The sequence below is a fragment of the Loxodonta africana genome, chromosome 3 (genome assembly GCF_030014295.1).
Source record: "Loxodonta africana isolate mLoxAfr1 chromosome 3, mLoxAfr1.hap2, whole genome shotgun sequence".
NCBI lineage: Eukaryota > Metazoa > Chordata > Mammalia > Proboscidea > Elephantidae > Loxodonta > Loxodonta africana.
Window position 1 is genome coordinate 26,375,329 of NC_087344.1, and position 27,945 is coordinate 26,403,273.

The following is a 27,945-nucleotide window of genomic DNA, read 5'->3' on the forward strand; positions in this document are numbered from 1 at the left end:
GGTTCTACACTGTTCTATAGGGTCGCTATGTGTTGGAATCGACTCGACAGCACTGGGTTTGGGTTTTTTAATGTCTTGTTCAGAATCCCTGAGTGGTATCAACATTGAACTCATTCTGCTGCTAACTTGTAAGGTTGGCAGTTCAAGTCCACCCAGAGATGCCTTAGAAGAAAGGCCTGACAATGGACTTTTAAAACTCAGCTATTAAAACCAAATTGCACACAGTTGTACTCTGACACAGTTGGGATTGCCAGGAGTGAGATTCCATATGACGGGTAACTGCTTTTTTTTAGTGACTTGCTTTGGGCACTAAAAAACCAGTGTGTGCAGATGCCCAACTAGGCCTCAAGAAACACCAAATGCCTTCTCTCACTCTTGGCACACCCCTCTGCCACATGAGCAACCTGGCCTGCCTGCTGGAGGACAAGACACATCACGGTGCAGATCACAGTTACCCCATCACTGCCATGCCAGACCAGCCGTCAGCTGGTGGTTCATCACATGACAGCAATTCTGAAACTATGTTATGTATATTCTAAGATGCAGCAAATAATGCATTGTGGATGAGACCCTGAAGTATTACTGTTAGAGAAAGGAGGACATGTAAGTAAGGGGAAAGCCTAAAATGAACCCTTTGATGTTGCACTGGAATCAGGCATATGAGGATGATCTTGTGGATTTTCAAATATATACAAATACACATAGAAATAGGTATAAATATACATCTTTGTATATGTATACTCATACATTTATTTCCTAGCTCTTTTTAAGGGTCCAGTAGCAATAACCATATCTAATGCCGAGATCTTTGTTTCTAAATATAATTTTCTAATAAAAGGAACCAAGGTTTCTTGGGCAAAAGTCTAACTCCAGGGCTTGGGCAGAGAAAGGACAAGATAAACACTGCCAGAACGTGATGTACGAATTATAATGGGAATATGTCAAAACATACAGAAACCTACTTTAAAAAACAAAACAAAACCTGTCATGCTTGAGTCGATTACAACTCATAGTGACCCTACAGGACAGATTAGAACTTTCCCATAGGGTTTCCAAGGAGTGGCTGGTGGATTCAAACCGGTTAGCAGCCAAATGCTTAACCACTGCACCACCAGGGCTCCAGCATCTCCTTAAGAGAACTCCTAATAACCAAATCTGGGGCAATTTTAGCTAGGAAAGAAAAAAAAAGTAATACTGATTAGCCTTTACTGGTTGTTAGTCATCTAGTGCTCCTGTAACAGAAATACCACAAATGGATGACTTTACCAAAGAGAAGTTTATTTTCTCACAGTCTACTAGGATAAAAGTCCAAATTCAGGGTGTCAGCTCTAAGGGAACGCTTTCCCTCTCTGCTGGCTCTAGAGGAAAGTCCTTGTCATCAATCTTCCTCTGGACTGGGAGCTTCTCTGCCCAAGAACCCCAGGTCCAAAGGATGCACTCTCTCCCGGCGCTGCTTTCTTGGTGGTATGAGCTCCCCCACTCTATGTTCATTTCCCTTTCCTTTTATGTCTGGTAAGATAAAAGGTGGTGCAGGCCTCACCCCAGGGAAAGTCCCTTTACCCTGGATCAGGGATGTGACCTGAGTGAGGGTATTACATTCCACCCTCATCCTCTTCAATATAATCGAATCCTCCCTCATTAACCACAGGCAGAGATTAGGATTTACAACACAGAGGAAAACCACATCAATCACAAAATGGAGGACAATCACACAACACTAGAAATCATGGCCCAATCAAGCTGACACATTTTTGGGGGACACAATTCAATTCATAACACTGGTATAAACAATTTAATAAATAAACAAAGGGGAGAGAAGTGAAAGATATTCCTTGCAGAATTACAACTAATAAACATAGAAGAAATGATTGGAACAGAAAATACCATTTGGTAAACACCACAGTAATAATAACCGTAGGTAATAATTATCAATGGGTAAAAATAACTAACATTTTTTAATAAAATTAGTAGGCCAAAATACTATGAAAATTACCATATTTGCAGTCTCATAGTATCAGCCTACAAACAAATTTAGTAATTATAAAGGGTAAAACAGCTAACTTTCCAAAAGAAAAGAATGGAAGGAAATGCAATAAACAGGGAAACAAAACTCTCAAACCAAATACAAAATCAGTGTACTTTACTGTATGCAAAATAACATCCGTAATACGTTAAGAAACATAAAACCAAATCTGCTCAAGGCTATTTCCTGCAGCCTTATTTGTAATAACTGAAGACTTTAAGAAAGGTAAAATCTAGCTTGGACTAAGAAAGTAACAAACACTGATGAGGACAGTGCAGTAGTTACAATGAAACTGACATTTCTCCCAAAGGCACTATGTAGCTGTAATGATCCCACTTATGAGTTCATAGTGCTTTCTTACTCACTGAGAAATTCTGTTCTTTATCACAGACTTTTGGCAATTTGTTGTTTGAACTTATAGCAGTAAGGATGACACATTCCACTTTTGACATTGAGCAGTTTTTTCACTGTGAGTTATGTGTCCAGAGAGATACGAGGACTAATTAAAGGTTTTCCCACATTCCTTACATTCATAAGTTCTCTCTACACTGTGAGTTCTTACATGTCCTAGGGAGGTTTGAGTAATCAGTAAACGGTTTCCCACAATCCTTACATTCAAAAGGCTTCTCTCCAGTATGAGCTGTTCTTGTATGTTTAATGAGGTGTGAAACTTGCCTATAGGCTTTCCCACATTCCATACATTCATAGGGCCTCTCTCCAGTATGAATTCTTGTGTGGGTAGAGAGGACCGAGGAACATCTAAAGCCTTTCCCACATTCCTTACATTCATAGGGCCTCTCTCCAGTGTGAATTCTTGTATGAGTAGTGAGGGATGAGGAATACCTAAAGCCTTTTCCACATTTATTACATTCATAAGGCCTCTCCCCACTGTGAGTTCTTATGTGTTCAGAGAGGTCACAGGAACGCCTAAAGGTTTTCCCACATTGTTTACATTCATAAGGCCTCTTTCCACTGTGAGTTATTATATGTTTAGTGAGGTCTGAGGAGTGCCTAAAGGCTTTCCCACATTCCTTACATTCATAGGGCCTCTCTCCAGTGTGAGTTCTTATATGTGCCCTGAGGACTGAGGAATACCTAAAGCCTTTTCCACATTCCTTACATTCATAAGGCCTCTCTCCACTGTGAATTCTTATATGTCCAGTGAGGTTTGATGACCGACTAAAGGCCTTCCCACATTGCTTACATTTATAAGGTTTCTCTCCACTGTGAGTTCTTCTGTGTTCAGAGAGGTGACAGGAACGACGAAAGGTTTTCCCACATTGCTTACATTCATAAGGCCTCTCTCCACTGTGAGTTCTTATATGTTTAGTGAGTTGTGAGGACTGCCAAAAGGCTTTCCCACATTCCTTACATTTATAAGGCCTCACTCCACTGTGAGTCCTTATATGGTTACGAAGGGATGAGGCCTGAGTAAAGGTTTTCCCACATTCTTTACATTCACAAGGCCTCTGTCCGTTGTGAGTTTTTATATGCATAGTGAGGTGTGATGACTGACTAAAGACGTTCCCACATTGCTTACATTCATAAGGCCTCTCTCCACTGTGAGTTCTTGTTTGTTTGGAGAGGTGACAGGAACGACTAAAGGTTTTCCCACATTCCTTACATTCATAAGGCCTCTGCCCATTGGGAGTTCTTGTATGTGTAGTGAGGTATGATGACTGACTAAGGGCTTCCCCACCTTCTGTACATTCATAAGGCTTATCTATATTATGAAGCTTTTTATGTAAAATGAGGGATGAAGGATATCTAATGGTTTTACAACATTCTTTACATTCATGCCTATGACCTCTCATATGTGTGAAAAAGGATGATAAACTACAGAAATCTTTCCCACATTCGCTACATTCATATCGTATCCCACCAGTGAGTGTGGTCACAGGATTCTTAAGGACGGAGATACAAATTAAGTCCTTCCCACATACCTTACATTTACGGGGTTTCTCTTCTGTAAGATTTCTCACTGGAGTGGTTAGGTAAGAGGGACAAGTGCAGGTTTCTCCACTTTGCTTAGAATGACAGGTATTGCATCCAGTGTGAGATCTGACATGATGGTTATTTGATGAATGATCCATGGAGGCTTTTCTATACTCACAGCATTCAAAAGGATTTACTTCTGGAGGATTTCTCTTTAGCACAGTTTGATTTGGAATCCGGCTGACGGTTTTCTCACACTGACTGCCTTTATCACTTTTACAGAGGTTCTTTATTGTATGACTTCTGTTAAAAATAGGCATCATTCTGTTGGAAATAAATTTGTTCCCATTTAACCATTAACAAACAGTGAGAGTGCATGCTTTTTGCCCTGACTTGTCTCATGTTTCATAGGTTAAATCATCTAACAGAAATACTACCATTACTGTCACTGTTTTTCTGAAATATGTGGCATTCTGATGATCATATCCAAGTTAAAAATGTTTCAAATACTTGGTACTTGACTCAAATTTATGAAAACGTTATATTGTGAAAATTCTCTGAACACATAATTTTACAGCTAGGTTTATATACATTGTTGTCAGTGCTGTCAAGCCAGTTCTGACTCATAGCAACCCCATGTACAACAGAATGAAAACACTGCCTGGTCCTGGACCATCCTCTCACAATCATTGCTATGTTTGAGTCAATTATTGCAGCCACTGTATCAATCCATTTCATTAAGTGTCTTCCTCATTTTGGTTGACTCTCTACTTTACCAAGCATTATACGTATAAACATATGTATATGCGTATATATACGTCAGGACACCTTAGGACTTTCTCCTGAGGCACTGTTTTCTCTTGTATGAATGATACTCACCTCAAATTTCTCTTCTGGTTTTCATACTGATCTTTATTGTCATACAATCTGGACATGTCTCCTAACATGGAGGAGCAAGTGTTCTTCATGAATCGCACCATTACGTGTTCACTGAATGTTTCCCCATCATGAAGGTTTCGAGAGACTGACCCAATAATTCATGTTGAGGTTTTCGAAATAAAACAAGTAAGAGAATTATTAGGGGGAAAAAAAGCTGTTATGAAGCAAGAAAAGACTTTGCCACATTTCATTGTTTCAGCACTCTGACAATGGTTTAAAAGCAATTTACTAGGGAACATATTCATGAAAATTGACAGAGACAGAGACACAAAAAGATGTTACTAGGAGAGCTATCTAGAAAGATACTGGACACAATACACGTGTAACATTAAAAGAGGAAAAGAGACTCCATGACCCCAGTGTGAGAGGACTGCTAATGTCAGGAAAGTAAGCTCAGGAATTTGTGACGTTGTGTCCCCAGTCGAACAGAGACACTTTCTAGCTGACTGATTCAAATGTAATTTCCTCCATGCAGTGTTGGTTCTTCAAAAAATTCTTGCTTTCGTGATGCTTCCCAAACAGTGGCCCTGAATGAGTCCTATCTCCAATGTCCCTCCTTCTTTGACAAACCAAATGGGTATAGATAACACGGTGCTCATGGAGAAATGGATACCATGAGGGAAGACTGCAGAGCAATGAACATTTCCCTGACACTGAGCCAATAATATTTTGCTCTTCAGGATTTCTGAAGATGGGCAGTTGTGAGCGTCTTTGAAGCAAAACGATCATGTTAAACTTGTAATAAACACAGTAAAACTCTTTATAAGGTCCCAAAACACCAATGTCTCAGAAGCCCAAAGTGATCCCTGAAGCTAATACTTACAACACTTAAAGCTTTATGTTCATGGGAATGCCAGGATATGTGAGCGCCATACACCAAGGGACCATGCCTGTTTTATTTAACAATTTATTAACATTCCTTAGCCCAAATACTGGAGCAAACTCAATGACTAAAATACTTTTGTTCCCTGAAGAAATAAACGTTTTTTAAAAAATGACGCCAATCTTACCTAGGGAGGCCAGGTTTCTAAAGGTTTCCATCATCACATCTCTGTACAGCTTCCTCTGAGCAAGATCCAGCAAAGCCCACTCCTCCTGGCTAAAGATCACAGCCACATCTTCAATGACCACTGAGTCCTAAAACATCCCACAAATTCTGCATCAGCAAAGTACCACATGCTCCAATGTGTATAAGAAAGAAAGGTGAGGCTGACCATCTTGGGTAACTGAGAATTTATAGGGATTTGACACAGGTTTTGTGTTCTACCAAGGTCTACTCTAGGGTATAGCCACCAGGCTCATTTATTCTCTAACTACATTCACTTCCTCACTGATTGCATCTTATCTCACAGACTTCCAACACACTGAAATAATTTCAATTGCAGTTTTATTCCTCTCTCTTCATGGTCTAGGACAGTTAGAAAACATAGCAGAAATTAGAGAAATGCTCTAATTCAGATCATCATGTCCCTCTGAACAATTTCACCTCCTTCCATAAGACCCACCAGAACACTCAACAAAACATAAAGCACAGAGTGAAGGATAGATGAGGCATTAACAACGGGGAAACACTGTAGAATGGCAGTGTTTCCTTTTGCCCCTCACATTCATGGAAGGACCAGAGGCCCACACAAACTATCTGGTAACCCAAGGCCCTGAGCTGGTCATATTTTCTTGAACAAATCTAGAAGATCATGAGGTGAGAGGTCCACATGTGGAAAAAAGAATAATCTTTTGGAGAATTAGTAATTTTTCCATGTCAGCCACTTATTTTTTTAAAAAGTAATCGTTCTGTCAAACTGTCCCTTTCACAGGGACAGGCAAAAGTAATTTAAAAAAAAAGCTCAGGTGAGAGACAAGAAACAGAAGAATCCAGATCTTCCCACAAGTTTCAAATTTCAAGACCTGATGCAAGTGTACACCAACTATTAGTGCCTGTTCACCTCAACACACATAAATTCATACACCCCCACATAAACATGGTCTAATGTTATGCAACAACAAAGATCACTATCCTCTGCACAAATAAGAATAGCACGCCCTTGAGTTTGCTGACCCAGCAGAAGAGCTTCACTTCCCATTTTGTAATGACTGCACAACATGATGAATACAATTAATGTCACCAAGTTAAGCATGTAAACATTGTTTACTTGGAAAATGTTTATGTAATATTCTAAATCCTTTGCTGTTATTTCAAAAAATGTTCACAGAATCTTCACCAGGAGTAGATTCCATCTCAGAAACCACTTTCTTTCCTCATCCATAAGAAGCAACTCTGCACCATTAAAATTTATCATGAAATTGGAGCAATTCAGTCACATCTTTAGGTTCCACTTCTAATTCTAGTTCTCTCGCTATCTCCACCACATCTGCAGGTTCTTCCTCCACTGAAGTCTTAAACCCTTCAAAGTCATCCATGAGGGCTGAATTCAACTTCTTCCAAATTTCTGTTCATGTAGATATTCTGACCTCTTCCCACAAACCACGAATATTCTTAATGACATCTAGAATGATAAATCCTTTCCAGAAGGTTTTCAATTTACTTTGCCCCGGTCCATCAGAGGAACCACTTTCTATGGCAGCTACAGCCTCATGAAATCCATCTGTCAAATAATAAGACTTGAAAGTTGAGATTATTCCTTGATCCAAGGGCTGCAGAATGAATGCTATGTTAGCAAGCATGGAAACAACATTAATATCCTTGTTAATCTCCATCAGAGTTCTTTGGTCACCACTGTTGATGAGCAGTAATATTTTGAAAGGAACCTTTCTTTCTCAACAGTAGGCTAAAAATATTCAGTAAACCATGTCGTAAACAGATGTGCTGTCATCCAGGCATTTTCATTCTGTTTACGGAGCATACGTAGAGTAGATTTAGCTTAACTTCTAAAAGCTCAAGGACTTTCAAAATGGTAAATGAGCGTTAGCTTCAATTTAAAGCCATCACCTGCATTAGGCCCTAACAAGAGATCCAGCCTGTCCTTTCAAGCTTTGAAGCCAGGCATTGGCTTCTCCTCTTTAGCTATGAGAGCCCTAAATGGCATCTTCTTCCAACATAAGGCTGTTTTCTCTCTATTAAAAGAAAATCTGCTCTTTACTGTAGCCACCTTCATTAATTATCTTAGCCAGTAAAAGTTGCTGCAGCTTCTACATCAAAGCTCGGTGCTTCACCTCGCACTCTGATGTTATGGAGACGCCTTCTTTCCCTGAACCTCATGAATAAACCTTTGCTAGCTTCAAATTTTTCTTCTGCAGCTTCCTAACTTCTCTCAGCCTTCACAGAATTACAGCTAGGGCCTTCCTCTGGATTAGGCTTTGGCTTAAGAGAATGTTGTGGCTGGTTTGATCTTCTTTCCAGATCACTAAATCTTTCTCCATATCAGCTATTACACTGTTTCGCTTTCTCATCATTCATATGTCCACTGGAAGGCACTTTCAAATTCCTTCAAGATACTTTCCTTTGCATTCACAACTTGGCTGCTTGGCCAAAAAGCCTACCTTTTTGGCCTGTCTTGGCTTTCAACGTGCCTTCCTCACTAAGCTGAATCATTTCTAGCTTTTGATTTAAAGTGAGAAGTGTGTAATTCTTCCTTTCACTTGAACACAGAGAGGCCACTGTAGGGTTTTTAATTGGCCTAATTTCAATACTGTCGTGTCTCAGGGAATATGGAGGCCCAAGGAGGGGGAAAGAGACTGGGGAACAGCTAGTTGGTGGAGCAGTCAGGACACAAACTACATCTATCGATTAAGTTTGCCATCATCTATGGGAGCAGTTCATGGTGCCCCAAAACAATTACAATAGTAACATCAAAGATGACTGATCAAAGATCACCATAACAGATATACTAATAATGAAAAAGTTTGGAATACTGCGAAAATTACCAAAACATGACACAGAGACTTGAAGTGAGCACATTCCTTTGGAAAAATGACACCACCAGAGTTGCTCAACACAGGGTTGCCACGAACCTTCAATTTGTAAAAAACACCATCTACGAAGCACAATAAAGCAAAGCACAATAAAATGAGGGATGCCTGTACTCCAAAGTACATCAACCAAAAAACCCAGTGCCATCGGAAGTACATACATACTGAAAAGTTTCTCACTGATAACAATTATTCCATTCTGACTCAACATTATCCTAAAGGTTGTAGCTGGTAAATGCCAAAAAAGATCAAGAATCAAAGAAATGTAAAGAAATAAGAATGCTAAATGGGGGAAGGGAGAGGAGCACAACCACATTTTATTTTACAGAATAATTTTCTTATATGGAACCCCAAAAGATGGTACATGTGATAATAAGACCGAGACATTTTAGCAAGTCGGATCACAATACAAAATCAAAGAAAGGTTTATTTTAAATATTTCAGTTCTATACACTAGTACCAAGCAGATGAGAAATCAACTTTTAAAAGAAAGCATGTATTTTAATAAAAAGTACCTAAGAGGAATGTAAAGATCTAATGAAAAAATTATAAAACATTATTAAATGACACCCAAATAGGCTGAAATCAATGAAATGATACAGCATGCCTTCTAGAAACTGTTCTCCCCACATAGTTATTTCCAACTCACGTCTATAAAACTCCATGCAATTTAATTATTTTTTAGACTTCACAAAAAAAAAAAAAAGGTAATACATTAAAAATGAAGTGTCAACATGTTCTAAGGAAAAAGCTTGTCCAAACATGCCATATAATCATACTTTTATATATTCGTATTGTAAATAAATCTATAATATATTAGACATTGTAGTATCTCCATAGGAATAAACAAATTCACCAATGGGAGGGGGGAACTGCCCTTGAAAAGGCCCACCAATCTATATAAAGTTGATTTGTGACATATCAAGTAATGCAAGGCAGTGACAGAAAGCATATACACTTCCAAATGTGGGACAGTGTCAACTAAATGGAGTCACTGAGCAGCGCAAAGGGTTACTAACTGAAAGGTTTGTGGTTTGAGTCCACCCACAGACACCTATGAAGGTCTGGTGATACTTCCCAAAAAATCAGCCGCTGAAAACTGTAGACTGCACAGTTCTACTCTGAAACACTTGGTGTAACTATGATTCACAATCGCTACTACAACTAGCTTATTTAACAAAAAAAAAGTTACCTAATTCCCCCACACATCTGTCAGTTTGTCGTAATGTGGGGGCCTGTGTGTGGTAGCGATGCTGGAAACTATGCCATCAATATTCAAACACCAACAGGGTCACCATGGCAGAGAGGTTTATGCTGAGCTTCCAGACTAAGAGAGACCAGGAAGAAGGATCTGGAGGTCTGCTTCTGAAAAAAATTAGGCAGTGAAAACCTTACGAAGAGCAGCAGAACACTGTCTGATATAGTGCTGAAAGATGAGCCCCCAGGTGGGAAGGCACTCAAAATACAACTGGGAAACTGCTACCTCATCAAAGTAGAGTTGATCTTAATGACGTGGATGGAGTCAAGCTTTGGGAATGTCATTTGCTGATACGGCACAAAAGAAAATGAGAAGAAACAGCTGCAAACATTCATTAGTAATTGGAACGTAGAATGTATGAAGTATGAACTTAGGAAAACAGAAAATGATCAAAACAAAGCAGAAGGCATAAACATCAATATCCTATCCTAGGCATTAGTGAGCTAAAATGGACTGGAATTGGCCATTTTGAATAAGACAAACACATGGTCTACTATGCCAGGAACAACAAATTGAAGAGGAATGGTGTTGCACTCATCGTCAAAAAGAACATTTCAAGATCTATCCTGAAGTACAATGCTATTAATGAGACAATAATACCCATCATGCTTGGCAAACCACAGGGTCAGCTGAAAAGGGGAAGACCCTCAATGAGGTGGATTGACACAGTGGCTGCAACAATGAGCTCAAGCACAACAACCACTGTAAGGATGGCACAGGACTGGCCAGTGTTTCATTCTTTTGTGCATAGGGTCGCTATGAGTCAGAACTGACACGATGGCACCTAACAACAATACCCATATGCCTACAAAGATCAGTTAATACGACTATTATTCAAATTAACACATCAACCACTAAGGCCAAAGTGTAAAGAAACTGAAGGTTTTTACCAACTTCTGCAATCTGAAACTGATCAAACATGCAATGAGAATGCACTGATAATTACTGGTGATTGGAATGCAAACACTGGAAACAAAGAACAAGGATCAGTAGTTGGAAAACTTGGCCTTTGTGACAAATGATGGGGGAGATCACATGACAGAATTTTGCAGGACCTAGGACTTCTTCGTTGCAAACAACTTTTTTCAACAACATAAACAGCAACTATACACGTGGACCTTGCCAAACGGAATACACAAGAATCAAATCAACTACATCTGTGGAAAAAGACAATTGAAAGGCTCAATACCAGTCAGAACAAGGCCGGGGCTGATTCTAGAACAGACCATCAATTGCATATATGCAAGTTCAAGTTGAAGATGAAGAAGCTTAGAACAAGTCCACGAAAGCCCAAGCACAACCTTGAACATATCCCACCTCAATTTAGAGACCATCTCAAGAACAGATTTGATGCACTGAACACTAATGACCGAAGACCAGATTAAGTTGGGGAAAGACATCATACATGAAGAAAGCCAAGAGGTCATCAAAATGACAAGAAAGACAGAAAAGACCAAAATGGATGTCAGAAGAGACTCTGAAACTTGTGCTTGAACATCAAGTAGCTACAGCAAATGTAAGAAACGATGAAGTAAAAGAGCTGAACAGAAGATTTCAAAGGGCAGCTCAAGAAAACAAAGTGAAGTATTTATAAAGACATGCAGAAACCTGGCGTTAGAAATCCAAAAGTGAAGAACATGCTTGGTATTTCTCAAGCTGAAAGAACTGAAGAAAAAATTAAAGACTTGAGTTGCAACAGTAGAGGATTCTATGGGCAAAATACTAAATGAAGCAGGAGCATCAAAGAAGATGGAAGGAAGAGACAGAGTCACTGTACTGAAACAAATTGGTAAATGTTCTATCATTTAAGGAAGCAGCGCATCATCAGGAACTGATGGTACCAAAGGAAGAAGTCCAGGCTGCACTGAAGACACTGGTGAAAAACAAGGCTCTAGGAACTGATGGAGTACCAACTGAGATGTTTCAGCACACGGATGCAGGGCTAGAAGCACTCACTTGTCTATGCCAAGAAATCTGGAAGACAGCTATTTGGACAGCTGACTAGAAGAGATCCATATTTATGCCTATTCCCAAGAAAGGCGATTCAACAGAATGCGGAAATTATCAAACAATATCACTGCGATCACACACAAGTAAAATTTTGCTGAAGATCATTCAAAAGCAGTTGCAACAGTACAGTGACAGTGCACTGCCAGAAATTCCAGCCAGATTCAGAAGAGGATGGGAAACCAGGGACATCATTGCTAATGTCAGATGGATCCCGGCTGAAAGCAAAGAATACCAGAAAGATATTTACCTGTGTTTTATTGGCCATGCAAAGGCATTCAACTGTGAGGATCATAACAAATTACGGATAACATTGCAAAGAATTGGAATTTCAGAACACTTAATTGTGTTCATGAGGAACCTGTACTTAAACCAATAGGCAGTCATTCCAACAGAATAAGGGGTTACTGTGTGGTTTAAAATCAGGAAAGGTATGTGTCAGAGTTGTATCCTCTCACCATACTTATTCACTCTGTACGTTGAGCACATAATCTGAGAAGCTGGACTGTATGAAGAAGAACACGGCATCAGGATTGGAGAAAGACTCATTAGCCACCTGTGTGATATGCAGATGACACAATCTTGCTTGCTGAAAGTGAAGGAGGCTTGAAGCACTTATTGAAGATCAAAGACCACAGTCTTCAGTATGGATTACACATCACCATAAAGAAAACTAATATCCTGACAACTGGACCAATAAGCAACATCATGATAAATGGAGAAAAGATAGAGTTGTCAAGGATTTCATTTTAACTGGATCCACAATCAATGCCCATGAAAGTAGTAGTCAGGAAATCAAACACCATATTGCGCTGGGCAAATCTGCTGCAAAAGACCTCTTTGAAGTGTTAAAAATCAAAGATGTCACCTTAATGACTAAGGTGCACCTGATCCAAGCCGTGGTGTTTTCAGTGGCCTCATATGCATGTGAAAGCTGTACAGTGAATAAAGAAGACCGAAAAATGGATGGCTTTAAATTACACTGGTGGTGAAGAATACTGAATATACCGTGGATTGTCAGAAGAATGAACAAGTCTCTCTTGGAAGAAGTACACCCAGAGTGCTCCCTGGAAGCGAGAATGATGAGACTGTCTCGTGTATTTTAGACATGTAATTAGGAGGTACCAGTCCCTGGAGAAGGACATCATGCTTAGTAAGGCAGAGGGCCAGGGAAAGAGAGGAAGACCCTCAACGAGTGGCTGCAACAATGGGCTCAAACACAGCCACCACAGTGAGGAATGCACAGGATCAGGCAGTGTTTTGTTCTGTTGTACACAGTGTCACTCTGAGTCAGAAACAACTTGACAGCACCTAACAATAGTTGAGAAGGGCTTTTATACCTAAACTATTAATATCAGGATCTTAGAAATTTATATTCATAGAACAAGTGTTGTTAATGCAAAATAAGGGGTACAATCCAAGTGTGTCCATTCATGGCCATACAGTTAAAAACAACAACAAAACAACATAGGTCAATCATACGTAGTATTCTGGAGTTTTATATGAAGTTAGATTTTAGTTCTCTGTGTACTGTTACGAAAAGATTGCCAGAATAATCTGTTCATTAAAAATAAGTGGGGCCAAGACAGCGGAATAGTCAGACGCTTCCTGTGGTCCCTCTTACGACAAAGACCCGAAAAAACAAGTAAATCAATTAAACATGACGATCTAGGAGCCCTGAACAACAAACACAAAGTTGAGGAGTCGAAATGAGCAGCAGAAGAAGGGAGAGACAGTTTAGAAGCAGTGAAGAAGTGCCAGACCTGAGGTAGCCAGCACCCTGCAGGCTGGATCAGCTGGCGCATGTGCGTTGAAGCAAGCAGTAGCGATCGGGACACATTTTACCACACTGGGAGAGGCTGGGCAGCGGAGAGTCTATACAAGGCTCCAGATCCAGGAGGAAGTGGCGTTGGATCGGCTAAAGTTAAGTTCAAGACTTTAACCTAACCTACCGTGCAGGATCAAAATAAACCCTCCCTCTCTGGGACTTTCACAGCTGAGAAGTGCCTCATTTCCCATCACACATCCACCTTCCTGTTCTGCTCTGATATCAGTCCAGCAGTATTAAACAACTGCCACACCCCCTAAGCCAGAAACGGATGGTATCGCACCCAAACCAGTCTCGTGACTTTAGGGAAAAAACAAAATGCCAACTCGTGATCATTAGCCATTAGAGAAATGCAAATCAAAACTACAATGACATACCATCTCACCCCAACAAGGGTGGCATTAATCCAAAAAACACAAAATAATTAACGTTGGAGAGGTGGTGCAGAAACTGAAATATTTAAGCACTGCTGGTGGGAATGTAAAGTGGTACAATCACTTTGGAAATGGATTTGGTGCTTCCTTAAAAAGCTGGAAATAGAAGTTTCATACTATCTAGCAATCCCATTCCTTGGAATAGATCCCAGAGAAATAACAGCTGTCACACAAATAGATACATACACACCCCTATTCACTACAACACTGTACATGACAGCAAAAAGTAGGAAATAAACTAGGTGCCCATCAACAGATGAATGGATAAATTATGGTACACACATACAACGGAATACTACACAACGATAAAGAACAAAGACAAATCCTCGAAACATCTCACAACATGGACGAATCTGGAGGGCATTATGCTGAGTGAAATTAGTCAGTTGCAAAAGGACAAGTATTGTATGAGACCACTATTATAAGAACTCAAGAAAAAGTTTAAACACAGAAGAAAACATTCTTTGATGGTTACGAGGGGAGGGAGGAAGGGAGAAGGGAATTCACTTAAATAGATAACCCACTGATAGTAGAAGAATTATTTTAGGTGAAGGGAAGAACAATACACAATACAGGGCAAGTCTGCACAACTAGACTAAAAGCAAAAGCTAAGAAGTTTCCTGAACACAACCAAACACTTTGAGGGACAGAGTAGCTGGGGCTGGGGTCTCGGGACCATGGTTTCAGGGGACATCTAGGTCAGTTGGCATAACAAAATGTATTAAGAAATTGTTCTGCATCTCACTTTGGTGAGTGGCGTCTGGGGTCTTAAAAGCTTGCAAGCAGTCATCTAAGAAGCATCAATTGGTTCCACCCCACTTGGAGGAAACGAGAATGAAGAACACCAAGGACATAGGAAGATATTAGCCCAAGAGACAAAAGGGTTGCATAAACCAGAGACTCAGCCTGAGACCAGAAGAGCTAGATAGTGCCCGGCTGCCATCAATGACTGCCCTGACGGGGAACACAACAGAGTTCCTGACAGAGCAGGAGAAAAGTGCAGGGCAGAGCTCAAATTCACCTTAAAAGACCAAACTTAATGGTCCGAAACTGGAGGAATCCTCAAAACCATGGCCCCAGATGCTCCCTTAACCCAGAATTAAAACCATTTCCAAAGCCCACTCTTCAGACAAAGATTAGACTGGACTATAAAACATAAAATAATACTCGCGAAGCATGTGTTGCTTAGTTCAAGCGATACACAAGACCAAATGGGTGGCTCCTGTCCAGAGGCAGTATGACAAGGCAGGAAGGGACAGCATATGACTGAATAAACACAAGGAAACCCTGGGTGGAAAGGGGGAAAGTGTGGTCACATGGTGAGGATTGCATCTAATGTCACAATAACAATATGCATGTAAGTCTGTATATGAGAAATCGACTTGAGCTGCAAACTTTCACCTAAAGCACGATTTTAAAAAAGTGTAAATCCCATGCTATCTTTTTTTCTTTACTATTTTTTTATTGTGCTTTACGTGAAAGTTTATAGTTCAAGTTAGTTTCTCATATAAAAATTTATACACACATTTTTATGTGACCCTAGTTGCTCTCCCTATAATGGGACAACACACTCTTCCTTTCCACCCTGAATTTCCTGTGTCCATTCAACCAGCTCTTGTCTTTCTGCCTTCTCCTCTCATTAATCTACTTGAGCTAAGAAGCACTTCTTCACCAGTATCATTTTATGTCTTATAGCCCAATCTAATCTTTGTCTGAAGAGTTGGCTTCGGGAATGGTTTCAGTTCTAGGCTAACAGAGAGTCCAGGAGCCATGTCTTCCAGGGTCCCTCCAGTCTCAGTCAGACCATTAAGTCTGGTCGTTTTACCAGAAATTGAGTTCTGCACCCCACTTTTCTCCTGATGTGTTCCCTGCCAGGGCAGTCACTGGTGGTAGCCAGGCATGATCTAGTTCTTCTGGTCTCAGACTGATGGAGTCTCTGGATTATGCAGCCTTTTCTGTCTCTTGGGCTAAAATTTTCCTTGTGTCTTTGGTGCTTGTCATGGATTGAATTATGTTCCCCCAAAAATGTGTTTATCAATTTGGCTGGGCCATAATTACCAGTATTGTGTGGTTGTTCTCCATTCTGTGATTGTAGATTAGGGTGCAATTGTAACACCCTTCCTGATCCAATGGAGTTTCCCTGGGGTGTGGCCTGTACCACCTTTTATCTTACAGGGAAGCAAGCAGAGAGTTGGGGACCTCATACCACCAAAAAAGCAGCTCCAGGAGCAGAGTGTGTCCTTTGGACCCAGGTTTCCTGCACAGAGAAGCTCCTAGTCCAGGGGAAGATGGACAAGAAAGATCTTTCTCCAGAGTCGACAGAGAAAGAAAGCTTTCCCCTGGAGCTGATGCCCTAAATTTGGACTTCTAGCCTACTAGACTGTGAGGAAATAAATTTCTCTTTGTTAAAGCCATCTACTTGTTGTATTTCTGTTATAGCAACACTAGATAACTAAGACAGCGTTCTTCATTCTCCTTTGCTCCAGGTGAGTTGGGACCAATTGATGCATCTTAGATGGCCACTCACTCCCATGCTATCTTTTGTACAACAAACTAAGGGAAATAAATTCTATTTGCCACTTACACATAAACACTGGCAAGATGCTTCAGGCAGGAATAAAGCTGGTTATTTAAAGGAAGCTGGGGGAAGAGGGAGCAAACCCCGGTGGTTAAGCCAGAAGGTCAGCAGCTGAAATCTACCAGGCACTCTTTGGAAACTCTATGGGGCAGTTCTACTCTGTCCTTTAGGGTCGCTCTGAGTCAGAATCGACTCGACTGCAATGGGTTTGGTTTTGTTTTTTTGTGGGAAGAGGGATGGGCTGAGTGAGGGCAAGAGTAGGAACAAGGCTTCAGAAAGTATACTTTTAAAGTTCATACTGAGTTTCAAATTTCAAAGGTATGTGTTACCTATTTGAAAAACATAATTTCAGTAAACTAGACTGTACTTTTAAACATGATATGTCATATGAGATAGTAAGTGTTTTTACTTGGAATTCACATTTGTAATAATAAAATCATTTAAAATTTAATCATTTAGGACCCAGCTGTTGTTAAATGGTCAAATACACTTGTGAAAATCATAAAAGTATAAATTAAGAGCTCTCTTTCTAAAAACGGTAACCAGGGATATCAGAGTCTGTACATCAATTTTATCTCAGTTAGGAAAAGGTTTCTAAAATGGCTAAGGTGTGTAACACATTAGAGGTTCTGGCATAATGTATTAAATACAGTAAGAGTCTATAAGAACCATCTGAAGATTTAAATAAACTTTAGAGTAACTTTTATATCAGTTAGAATAGGCTCCTCTGTGTTTGAGAAGTTTATATCCGTTAAATTGAGAAATTATCAGAAGAAACACACCAAATGATCCAGAAGTTTTCTTCCAGGGAAACTGTAAATCCAAGTACTTAAATACACATATCTCATATGTTGAGTTTCTCCAGCAAAAATGAACACTTTAATTTTAGATTCTAATTCAAGACTATGTTGTTATTCTTAGCTGCCATCAAGTCAATTCTGACTCATAGCAACCCTATGTACGATACTGTCCGGTCCTATGCCATCCTCACAATCGCTGTTACGCTTATGCCCACTGTTGCAGCCACTGTGTCAATCTATTTCATTGAGGGTCTTCCTCTTTTTCACTGACGCTCTACTTTACAAAGTATGATGTCCTTCTCCAGGGAGTGATCCCTCCTGAAAACATGACCAATGTATGTGAGACATACTCTTGCCATCCTTGCTTCTAAGGAGCATTCTGGTAGCACTTCTTCCAAGACAGAGTCATTCGTTCTTTCGGCAGTCCAAGGTATGTTCAGTGTTCTTCGTCAACACCACAACTCAAAGGTGTCAATTCTTCTTCGGTCTTCCTTATTCATTGCCCAGCTTTCACATGCATATGAGGCGACTGAAAACACCATGGCTTGGGTCGTGGGCACCACAATCTTCAAGGTGACATCACTGTTTTTCAACACTTTAAAGAGGTCTTTTGCAGCAAATTTGCCCAATGCAATGCGTCTTTTGATTTCTTGACTGCTGCTTCCATGGGTATTGATAGTGGATCTGAGTAAAATGAAATCCTTGGCAACTTCAATCTTTTCTCCATTTATCACAAGGTTGATTATTGGTCCAGTTCTGAGGATTTCTGTTTTATGTCGAGATGTAATTCATTCTAAAGGCTGTGGTCTTTGATCTTCATTAGTAAGGGCTTCAAGTCCTCTTCACTTTCAGCAAGCAAGGTTGTATCATCTGCACAACGAAGGTTGTTAATCAGTCTTTCTCTAATCCTAATGCTGCGGTCTTCTTCATATAGTACAGCTTCTCAGATTATTTTCTCAGCATACAGATTGCATAAGCATGGTGAAAGGATACAATCCTGATGCACACTGTTCTTGACTTTAAACCACATGGTATCCCCTTGTTTTGTTCGAACAACTGCCTCTTGATCTATGTACAGGTTCCTCATAAGCACAATTAAATGTTCTGGAATTCCCACTCTTTGCAATGATAGCCATGATTTCTTATGATTCGCACAGTTGAATGTCTTTGCATAGTTAACAAAGACTATGGAGAACAGTAAAAAAAAATTATAGGGATTAAACACCAGCTCTAGGCATAGGTGGGAAGCCAAAGATCTAGATTAGGGATTCATGCTTTCCACACACCTGCAAGCCTCAAAGCAAAAGCATTCCCCTCTGGGTCGGGGCGGGGAGGGGGCGGTTTGTGAAGGAAGAAAGGATCTGGAGATTCCACGCAGGCTCCAGATGGATTCACTTTCCTGAGGTTCACACCCACGGTGACATTAGCAAGGTACTACCACCACCCAGGACCCCATAAACAGTCAGGGTCTTCACTCACAAACTGTCTTCCCCCTTTACTAACCCATAACACAGTGTCACAGGCAGAGCTGTAGTTTTAGAACTACGCAGAACATTCTCCAGTGCCTGGGGGAAGTCAAGAAAACTGTTAAGAGAGATGGGACAAGAATGGCTATGGAGGGCTGGAGCTGCTCCATCTTCAGGCTCTGTCATTGTACAAAGCACCAAGGCCCTAGGCGGGGATGTTAACACCCCATGGTGCCAACTCTGAGAGTCACATAAGGAAGGTGATCCCAGGCATTCCAATCTTGAAAACCCACGTATGTATAGAGGAAGGGCCCAGTGACGGTGGAGCAGGGCATTAGGATGGGTCATGGGGCTCAGTCCCTTGGCCTCCTCTGCCACCTATTTTCTTCATTGAGAAACCACATTCTCAAAACACACAGCTGGTCCCCCAACAATCATAACAAGTCTCACCCACTTACAGTACGACTAACCCGGTTTTCCACAGAACTCACCATTTCCTTGCTCTAGGTTCTGCAAATCTGAGAGAACGTCGTCTCTAAGCCCAAGGACCCACTTCAACAAGAGGCATGAGAGTGGAAGCAGAACACTGGGCAGTTTGGAGGCAGATGAAAAATGTCTGGTCCACACACTAGACAGGGCAATTGAAATTGTACTTGTGATTTACAGATGTGCAAGACAGTCGTCCTAGGTCCCCAGTTGCCTGAACTGGACTAGTTCTCCCTGTATCACACTTGATACCTGAAATGGAAGAAGGATGGGGAGAAAAAACAGTGTTGAGTAAGCAGGGAGTGACGGGTTTTTGGCTTCCTCCCAGGCTTAGGCAATGCTCTACCCTGGGGGCATTTGCACTCAAGGCAGAACAGGCTCCAGCCTCCACAGCACACATCTGCATTTTTCATGCAGCTCCATCGGATCTTCTTTCTGGCAACAAGATCACATATGGGAGGATTTTATTCATCCCAGAGCATAAGAAGCCTTGCCAGGATGAAAAGGTTGAACCTAATTTTCCCTAGGGAGTCAGGGGTCCAATGTTGAAGTTCTGGGTTCACCTATGTAACTTTGTCCCTTATAGATTCATACATGCACTGTTACTGGATATTAACGTGGGTGAATTTTCAGGAAGAACATATTTTTCAAGTTTTGTCAATGAACTGATCATGGTTCATTCATTTTTAATTATGTGCAGTTAAAACACTTCTATTTTGCTTTTAAAATTTCATTTGTAGCATTATAATACGTGATCGCAATTTTTCCTGTTGCTTTTGCAATTAACATTTCTTTTTTCTCTGAGTTTTTTTCCCCTTTCCTATTCAAACCATGACACCACCAGTCCCTATCCTTTTGAGAAATCTGGGAAGATTCCTGAACACTTCGTCTTTCAACCTTGTAATAAATCGATCAGCAGATAAATCAGAAAATCATTAAATTTTCTCTAAGGAGCCGTTTCCCTCAAGCTGACTCCTATTCTTTCACTTCTTGGTCTCAGTGTAAATGTTCTCTCTCACATGATCTTTACACCAGTGTCTGCCCTTTAAGCATTATCCTTTCTTTTGTTGGTGTCCTGGTGGTGCAGTGGTTAAGAGCTTCACTGCTAACCAAAAGGTTGGCAGTCCAAATCCACCAGCTGCTCCTTGGAAACCCTATGGGGCAGTTCTATTCTGTCCTATAGGGTTGCCATAAGTCAGAATTGAGTTGATGGCAATGGGTTTGTTCTTTTTGTTTTTCTTTTGTTATTTTGTCTGATAGCACTCTCTAATTTTCATCCATACCCTTATTTCTCATTATTTCCAGTGTAAACTAGGAACTGGTTCAGTATGTAGAATCTCAAGCCCCACTCCAGAATTTCTGAATCAAAATTTGCGTTTTAACAAAATCACCAGATTATCTACCCTGATATTCAAGTATGAGAAGCAGTCACTAATGTACAGCCTGTAACCCAATGACTGAGCATTCTAAACCATCTTATATCTACAGTATATCACTGCACTATCTTCCTGATCCACAACCAATCTCCATGTCTAGGCCTCCTCAGTCATCCTTAATTCATTTGTAACAAGCTCCTGTCCTGTCTGACGGTCGTCATGTAATCATGGCTGTCACTTCCAAAATCTATTTGCAGCACAGGAACTGCTTAATGCCACTCAGTGGCTGTCCACTGGCCTTTAAAAGCCTAGAGTAGTCAGCATGGTTCTGAACAACCTGCTGTCATTGCCCCCTCCAATCTGCCTCACACAAACTCCCACCTACACTTTGTTTTCTCTGCTTCAAGCACCTCTGATTTTCATCAAGGAATGGATGACACTAGATTCTCTGCTGCCTCAGGGATTTACACACTCATTTTTCCCAATGGAAGTACTCTTCCCACCCTCGCCCATACCACATGCTATCAGCCCTACACGAACATGCCCGTAGCTAAATAAAACTAATTTTCTAAATCTTCACTTACATAATTTTCCTTTTCAAGCAGTTTAACCTGACTTTAGAGAAAAAAAAAACTAAACCAGTTGCCGTCGAGCTGATCCTGACTCATAGCGACCCAATAGGACAAAGTAGAACTGCCCCATACGGTTTCCAAAGAGTGGCTGGTGGATTTGAATTGCTGACCTTTTGGGTAGTAGCTGAGCTCTTAAGCCACTGTGCCACCAGGTCATTTTATTACAGGTATCAGATGTCCCTGGTTTTCATTATTTATTTAAAAATGTCTCCCATGCTAGCCTGTAAAACTATGAGCAGGGCACTGTGTAATTTGTTTTCCTGTTCCTTCTGGCCTACGACACTGATCACTGAGTACGCACACAGATTACCATGTTCATGTATACTCTTGAGCAGCACTATCCAATGGAACTTTCTGTGATGATAAACATGTTCTGTTTCTGCATGGTCCAATATGGGGGCCATTGGCCCCATGTGGCTATTAACACTGAACATATACCTAGTGCAACTAAGTAATTGAACTTTTCCTTTTAATTTTAATTAATTTTAATTGAAAGAATAAATCTGCCTAGTGTACATCACAGCTCTAGTGGACTCACCAGAAACCTAAGCAACCAACATAGCACACAGGGTGTGAAAACTCTCATCACTATAATGCGGAGCTTCACAGCTTTTTGTATGTTGGAAGCTGGTCAAATAGTGGCAGCGGGGTGAATCGAACCCAATGCCATTGAGTTGATTTGGACTCATACTGACCCCACAGGACAGAGTAGGACTGCTCCATAGATTTTTCAAGGGTAAAAATTTTTATGGAAGCAGACCGTCACATCTTTCTCCCACAGAGCAGTGGTGGTTCAAACCACTAACCTTTCAGAGTGGCCAAGTGCTTTAACTGCTATGCCATCAGGGCTCCAATACAGGGAAATGGAGCTATGAAAGCAAAGGTAACATTTAATCCAATCTGCTTGTGTTTCCACGATTAATGTCAATCTAAATTGGATTTACCTCATTCTGAAACCTACAATGATATTTTAGCAGAAATGAGTGGGAGTAACTGAACAGACAGGAGGGGCACTCTCTAAGGAGGTGACATTTGAAATGACACCTGAATTATAAGAATTAGCAAATTCCTAAGGCTAAAATGTTTTTCCTGTAATAATAATATGTGATGCAAAGGCTGAAAGGCAGAGAAAATCCTGACACCACTGAAAAAGGTTTTTTTTTTTAAATGTTCCAAGAGCTTATCAAACATGACAGTGTTACAAATTTAAGTCAGAGAGCAACACATAAGCCTGAACATGCAGAATCTTGTTGGCCAACATAAAATATATGAATTTTATTTTAAAATAAATACATTGATTTATTTTAAAAAATTATTCTAAAATAAATAGATGTATAGCTTACTTGGTTTACATTTTTGAACTATGCCTCTTGCTGCTGGGTGGAGATTATACCTTCTTGTGACAAGAGAAAAAGTAGAAGAAAGTTCATAGGCTGCTTTCATAAGGTAGATCTCTCACAGGCTACCTTGGACTACTTCCACTCATCTAGTGAATGGATGCTAACGTCACTTACTGGTTGGGAAAGCCAGGGGAAAACTTGATTTATTTAGATGAGTTTTAAAAGCTCTGTTTCAGACATGCTAGATTTCCAAGCATACAGTCCTCAGCGCCCCAGGTGGACTATGGGAAGGTTTTGGTCTCTGAGTCCATTGGTACCCAAGAGCCCATATCTCAACACGCAGGTTGTCTTCCTGGACACGAAGAAGCAAACTGAAACCTCTGAAACAGGCTCCATTCCCACTTCTGAAGCTTCAAGCTAAAGGAAAGGAAGAGCACAGTTCTGGCATGTAGTAGGCCCTCAGGAAATGTAAGTTGATATTGTAGTGTTATCTGAGGGACAATTCTTACATTCTGAACTAGGAAAATTCAATAGTTTTGAATGAAAGTTTGCATTTGATATGAAGTGACTACATTAACAGTCATGTCTCCAAGAGGAACTCCAGTTCAAAAAGGGAGTACTTTTAGAATATCTACCTCTAGGAAAGGAAAGCAAAAAATAAAAGGCACCACATTTTTCTATCGATGTTGAGATTACAAGTAGTATTTAATGATCATTTTTACTCTATGGATTTTTGAACTTTTGGATACATGCAATACTATTACAATCTTAAAAATACGATCATTTCTTTTCTCCACACATTAGTATTCAACACTGGATTCTTAAATATGATACCAAAAGCACAACCAATGAAAGACAAAACAGGTAAGTTAAAAATCTTGTGAATCACAACTTGACCAAGGCAAAAGCTAAGAAGTTTCCTGAACACACCGAAACACTCTGAGGGACAGGGTGGCTGGGGTCTGGGGGTCGCGGTTTCAGGAGACATCTAGAAGAATCGGCATAACAAAGTTTATTAAGAAAATGTTCTGATTCCCACTTTGGTGAGTGGCATCTGGGGTCTTAAAAGCTTGCAGTCAGTAATCTAAGGTGCATCAATTGGTACCGTCCCACTTGGAGCAAAGGAGAATGAAGAAAACCAAAGACACAAGGAAAACATTAGCCCAAGAGACTAAGAGATCACATAAACCAGAGACTCCATCAGCTTGAGACCAGAAGAACTAGGCAGTGCCTGGTTACTATCAATGACCGCCCTGACAGGGAACGTAACAGAGATTCCTGAACAGAGTGAGAGAAGCGTGGAGCAGAACTCGAATTCACGTAAAGAGACCAGACTTAATGGTCTGACAATGACCAGAGGAACCCCAAAAACTATGGCCCCCAGACGCTCTGCAACCCACAACTGAAACCATTCCCAAAGCTCACCCCTCAGACAAAGATCAGACAAGACTAGAAAACAAAAAATAATACATGTGGGAAGTGTTTCTTAGCTCAATCAAATATACGAGACCAAATGGACAACTCCTGTCTGGAGGCAGGATGAGAGGGCAGGAAGGGACACAAACTGGTTGACTGGACACAGGGAAACCAGGGTGGAAAACGGGAATGCGCTGGCACATTGTAGGAATTGCAATTAATGTCAGAAAACAATATGTTCATAAATTTTTGCATGAAAAATTAACTTGAACTGTAAACGTTCGTTTAAAGAATTAAAAAAAAAAAAAAAAAAACTTACGCATCAAAGGACTTTGTCATCAACGTGAAGAGACAACCCAAAGAATGGGAGAGAATACAGTGAATCCTGTGAGACCCTGAACTCAATGGGACTGCCTCGTTTTCATAGGTGTTGAAGTTTTCCGTCTTTGACAAAGTACAGTCTTACCACTTTTCTATCACTTGTTTTAGTGGAAAATCTTTGAGTTTTCCTTCTGTGGGAGGTTTCCACCTTGGCAGCTAATCAAAAGGTTGGCAGTTTGAACTTGCCCATCAGCTCTGCTGGAGAAAGACATGACAATCCGCTCCTGTGAAGATTACACCCAAGAAAATCTGATAGCACAGTTATAAGTCCACGACAGCCTCAATGGCAATTAATAACAATAGGTATACACCCAAAAGATTTGAAAGCAGGGATGCAAACAGGTATTTTTACACCAATATTCACTGTAGCACGATTCATAATACTGAGAAAATGGATATAACCCAAATGTCCATCAACAGATAAATGGATAAATAAAATGGAGTATTATTCAGTCAAAAAAAGCAGTTCTCATAAATGCTGCAACATGAATGAAACACGTCAGACACAAAGGACAAATATTTTATGATTGCACTTAACTGAAATAGCTAGCACAGGTGATGGCAGAGACCAAATGGTTACCAGGGGCGATGGGAGGCAGAATGGGAGTTAATGGTTAAGAGGCAGCAAGTCCCTGCTAAGGGTGATGGAAAACCTGGAAACTGACACTGGTGATGGCTGCACGACGTGGGGAAAGTAATCAGTGTTACTGAATTGCACATGGAAAAATGGCTGAAACAGGAAAAGGTTTTGTCATATGTATTTTACCACACACAAGAATAGATAGCATGAAATGACATTATTAAAACAAGAAAGAAAGAAACTTAGTTTCTTGGTCTGAGTGTGTGAGTGAAAAGAGGGACATTTAGATACCATGGGGATAGAGGGAGGAACGCGGGTGCTTCACAGGTTTAATGACAACTTTAGGCTGTAAAACCTAGAGAAATAACATCACATTTGAGAAACTGCAGTGTGTAAAGAAAAGGCTTCTCAAGGTAACTGGATCTGGATCGCCTTGTTATTAATATGAAGAAGGAAAGATAAAAACAACACAAGACTGCTTCTGTAACAACAACAAAAAAGATCACATGAATTATAATGCTAAGGAAAAAAAAAAAACAATTAAACTGATGGCATTGCAGTTTCCAAAGACTTCTCAAACGAGACACTTAAATTCAGACAATTTAAATTTGCTCCATAGGGTTTTCAATGCTATGACCTTTTGGTAGCAGACTGGCAGGTCTGTCTTTCAAGGCAAATCTGGTTAGGTTCTAACCACCAAACTTTAAGCTAGTAATCTTAACATTTTCCACCACCCAGGCACTCCTACTTGACTCTCTTTGTAAAATTAGTACAAAGGATGAGGTACTTTTTGCAACACAGGAGTGTGCCTGACCTCTAGGGTCTGTTCAGGTATTTTGGTTAGTTTCATTACACATGCCCTACATTTTGCCCTCATACCTGATATGCGCTGTTCTGACACTGGGAATATGCATGGTTTTTACTCCAAGAAAACGTCAACCTTTTAAGAAGGTTGGAAGGTTGCAGCTTTGGAAGCAGAAATTGTGGTTCAATCCCCAGCATCCAATCCCACACAGACCACCCATACTGGGTGTGTGCTCTCCCTCGTTGCCTACTTAAGCTTGTTCGCAGTAACACATTTTATATCACAAGAACTAGGGCTGGCTGTATGGTTCCTCACACAATCATGATGAAAATTTCTGCCTTACAGACAAAGAGATTCCTCAAAACATGCCTCTTGCTAAATATTTCTCCCTGAAATTGGGATAATTAATAGTCCTAAGTATGCATGCTAGTTCCAACTCACAGTTCTTACTTCTTTGTCTTAAACATCTATAACCAAAAAAGGAAGTGGGATATATTCCTCACCACAACCTTACTGTTTGTATGACCAGCAATACTTAACAAAATTCTGTTTTGAAGAAGCACAGAAATCAAAGGGAAGTCATTTTTACACAGGGAAATTGTGATCAAGAATATGCCCCTTGAGTAAGAACAGACTTGAATTTGAGTTCAGACACTGCCACTTAATAGACAATTGTCCACGGGCAAATATCTCCAAGACTATTAAAAAAAAAAAAAACTTCTGTAAAATGCGGCAAATATTCCCTACCTCACAGTATTGTTAATAAAAGGAGTATATAAAGTTGAGTTCTGGTGGTGCAGGGGTCAAGAACTATGCCTACTAACCAAAAGGTGAGCAGTTCAAATCCACCAGCCACTCCTTGGAAACTATGGGGCAGTTCTATTCTCTCCTAGAGGATCACTATGACTCGGAATCTACTTGACCTCAACGAGGTTTCGTTGGTTTTTTTTTTTTTCAGTATATAAAGTACTTAGCAAATTGCCCAGTTCTTCTGAAATAGCTCAATAAATGGTAAGTATACAAAAAAAAATTTTTTTTTCTTTTTTTTATACATACAGGCCATGGTGTGATTGAGGCCTGATGAGGAGCTCAATGTGACTCGTGTGTGTGTGTGTGTGTGTGTGTGTGTGTGTGTGTGTGTGTGTGTTCGGGAGTGGTGGCAGATGACGCTGAAGACAGTCTGCATCTGGATTGTTAAAAAAAGGAAAGAAACGAAAAAGAGCATGATGAACGGCAGATGGGTGGGGGTGGAGGTGGGGGCAGGGGATTTACACTCAGACTGACTGCCCTGGGCATACATGAGGCCCGTAACTGCATTTTTCATACACCCGGGTGATCCCGACAATGCTGGTCTGAGAACCACGCTTTTACTTAGCGAGGGGTCACACGATTTTACCTGTTAATGCAGCAGGAGACACAGGTCCACCCCAGCTGCCCCGCCGTCCAGAAAGCAGCTGCGGCCCGGTGGGCCGGGATCTCGCAGGAAACAGCAAAGAGAAAAGAGCCAGCGGCGATGGTGGCGGCAGAGGCAGCGACCCCCTTGGCTTGAGGAAGTCCCGAGGCTCTGGGAGGCCGAAAAGACCGGCAGTGCCAGGAGAGCGGGAGCAGCGCCCCGGGAGAGGAGGCCCGGGAAAGGAGCCTGTGGGGGTCACCCGGTATTTCCTCAGGCCAACTGGAGAGAGAGGCAAAAACTACCTTACATCGGAACAGGAGTGCGACCAAACAAGCCTGCCC

The 27,945-nt window shown here is 40.7% G+C and overlaps 1 protein-coding gene across 1 annotated transcript; it reads right to left on the reverse strand.

The window, feature by feature from the left end:
- Positions 1–618: 618 nt before the first annotated feature.
- LOC100659723 (zinc finger protein 883-like) lies at positions 619–27,918 on the reverse strand. The gene is made up of 5 exons (XM_023552370.2): positions 27,608–27,918; positions 19,687–19,933; positions 5,908–6,034; positions 4,838–4,982; positions 619–4,282 (listed from the first exon to the last, which is right to left on the reverse strand). The coding sequence occupies exons 2-5, from the start codon at positions 19,687–19,689 to the stop codon at positions 2,554–2,556; spliced, it is 2,004 nt and encodes a 667-aa protein (XP_023408138.2). The 5' UTR covers positions 19,690–19,933; positions 27,608–27,918; the 3' UTR covers positions 619–2,553.
- Between the last annotated feature and the right edge of the window lie 27 nt (positions 27,919–27,945).

Coding starts and splice junctions, on each gene's coding strand:
- LOC100659723 (XM_023552370.2), bottom strand. Junction 4,983..5,907: donor TAGAAACCTGGCCTCCCTAG/GTAAGATTGGCG, acceptor TTATTGGGTCAG/TCTCTCGAAACCTTCATGAT. Junction 4,283..4,837: donor AACCAGAAGAGAAATTTGAG/GTGAGTATCATT, acceptor TATTTCCAACAG/AATGATGCCTATTTTTAACA.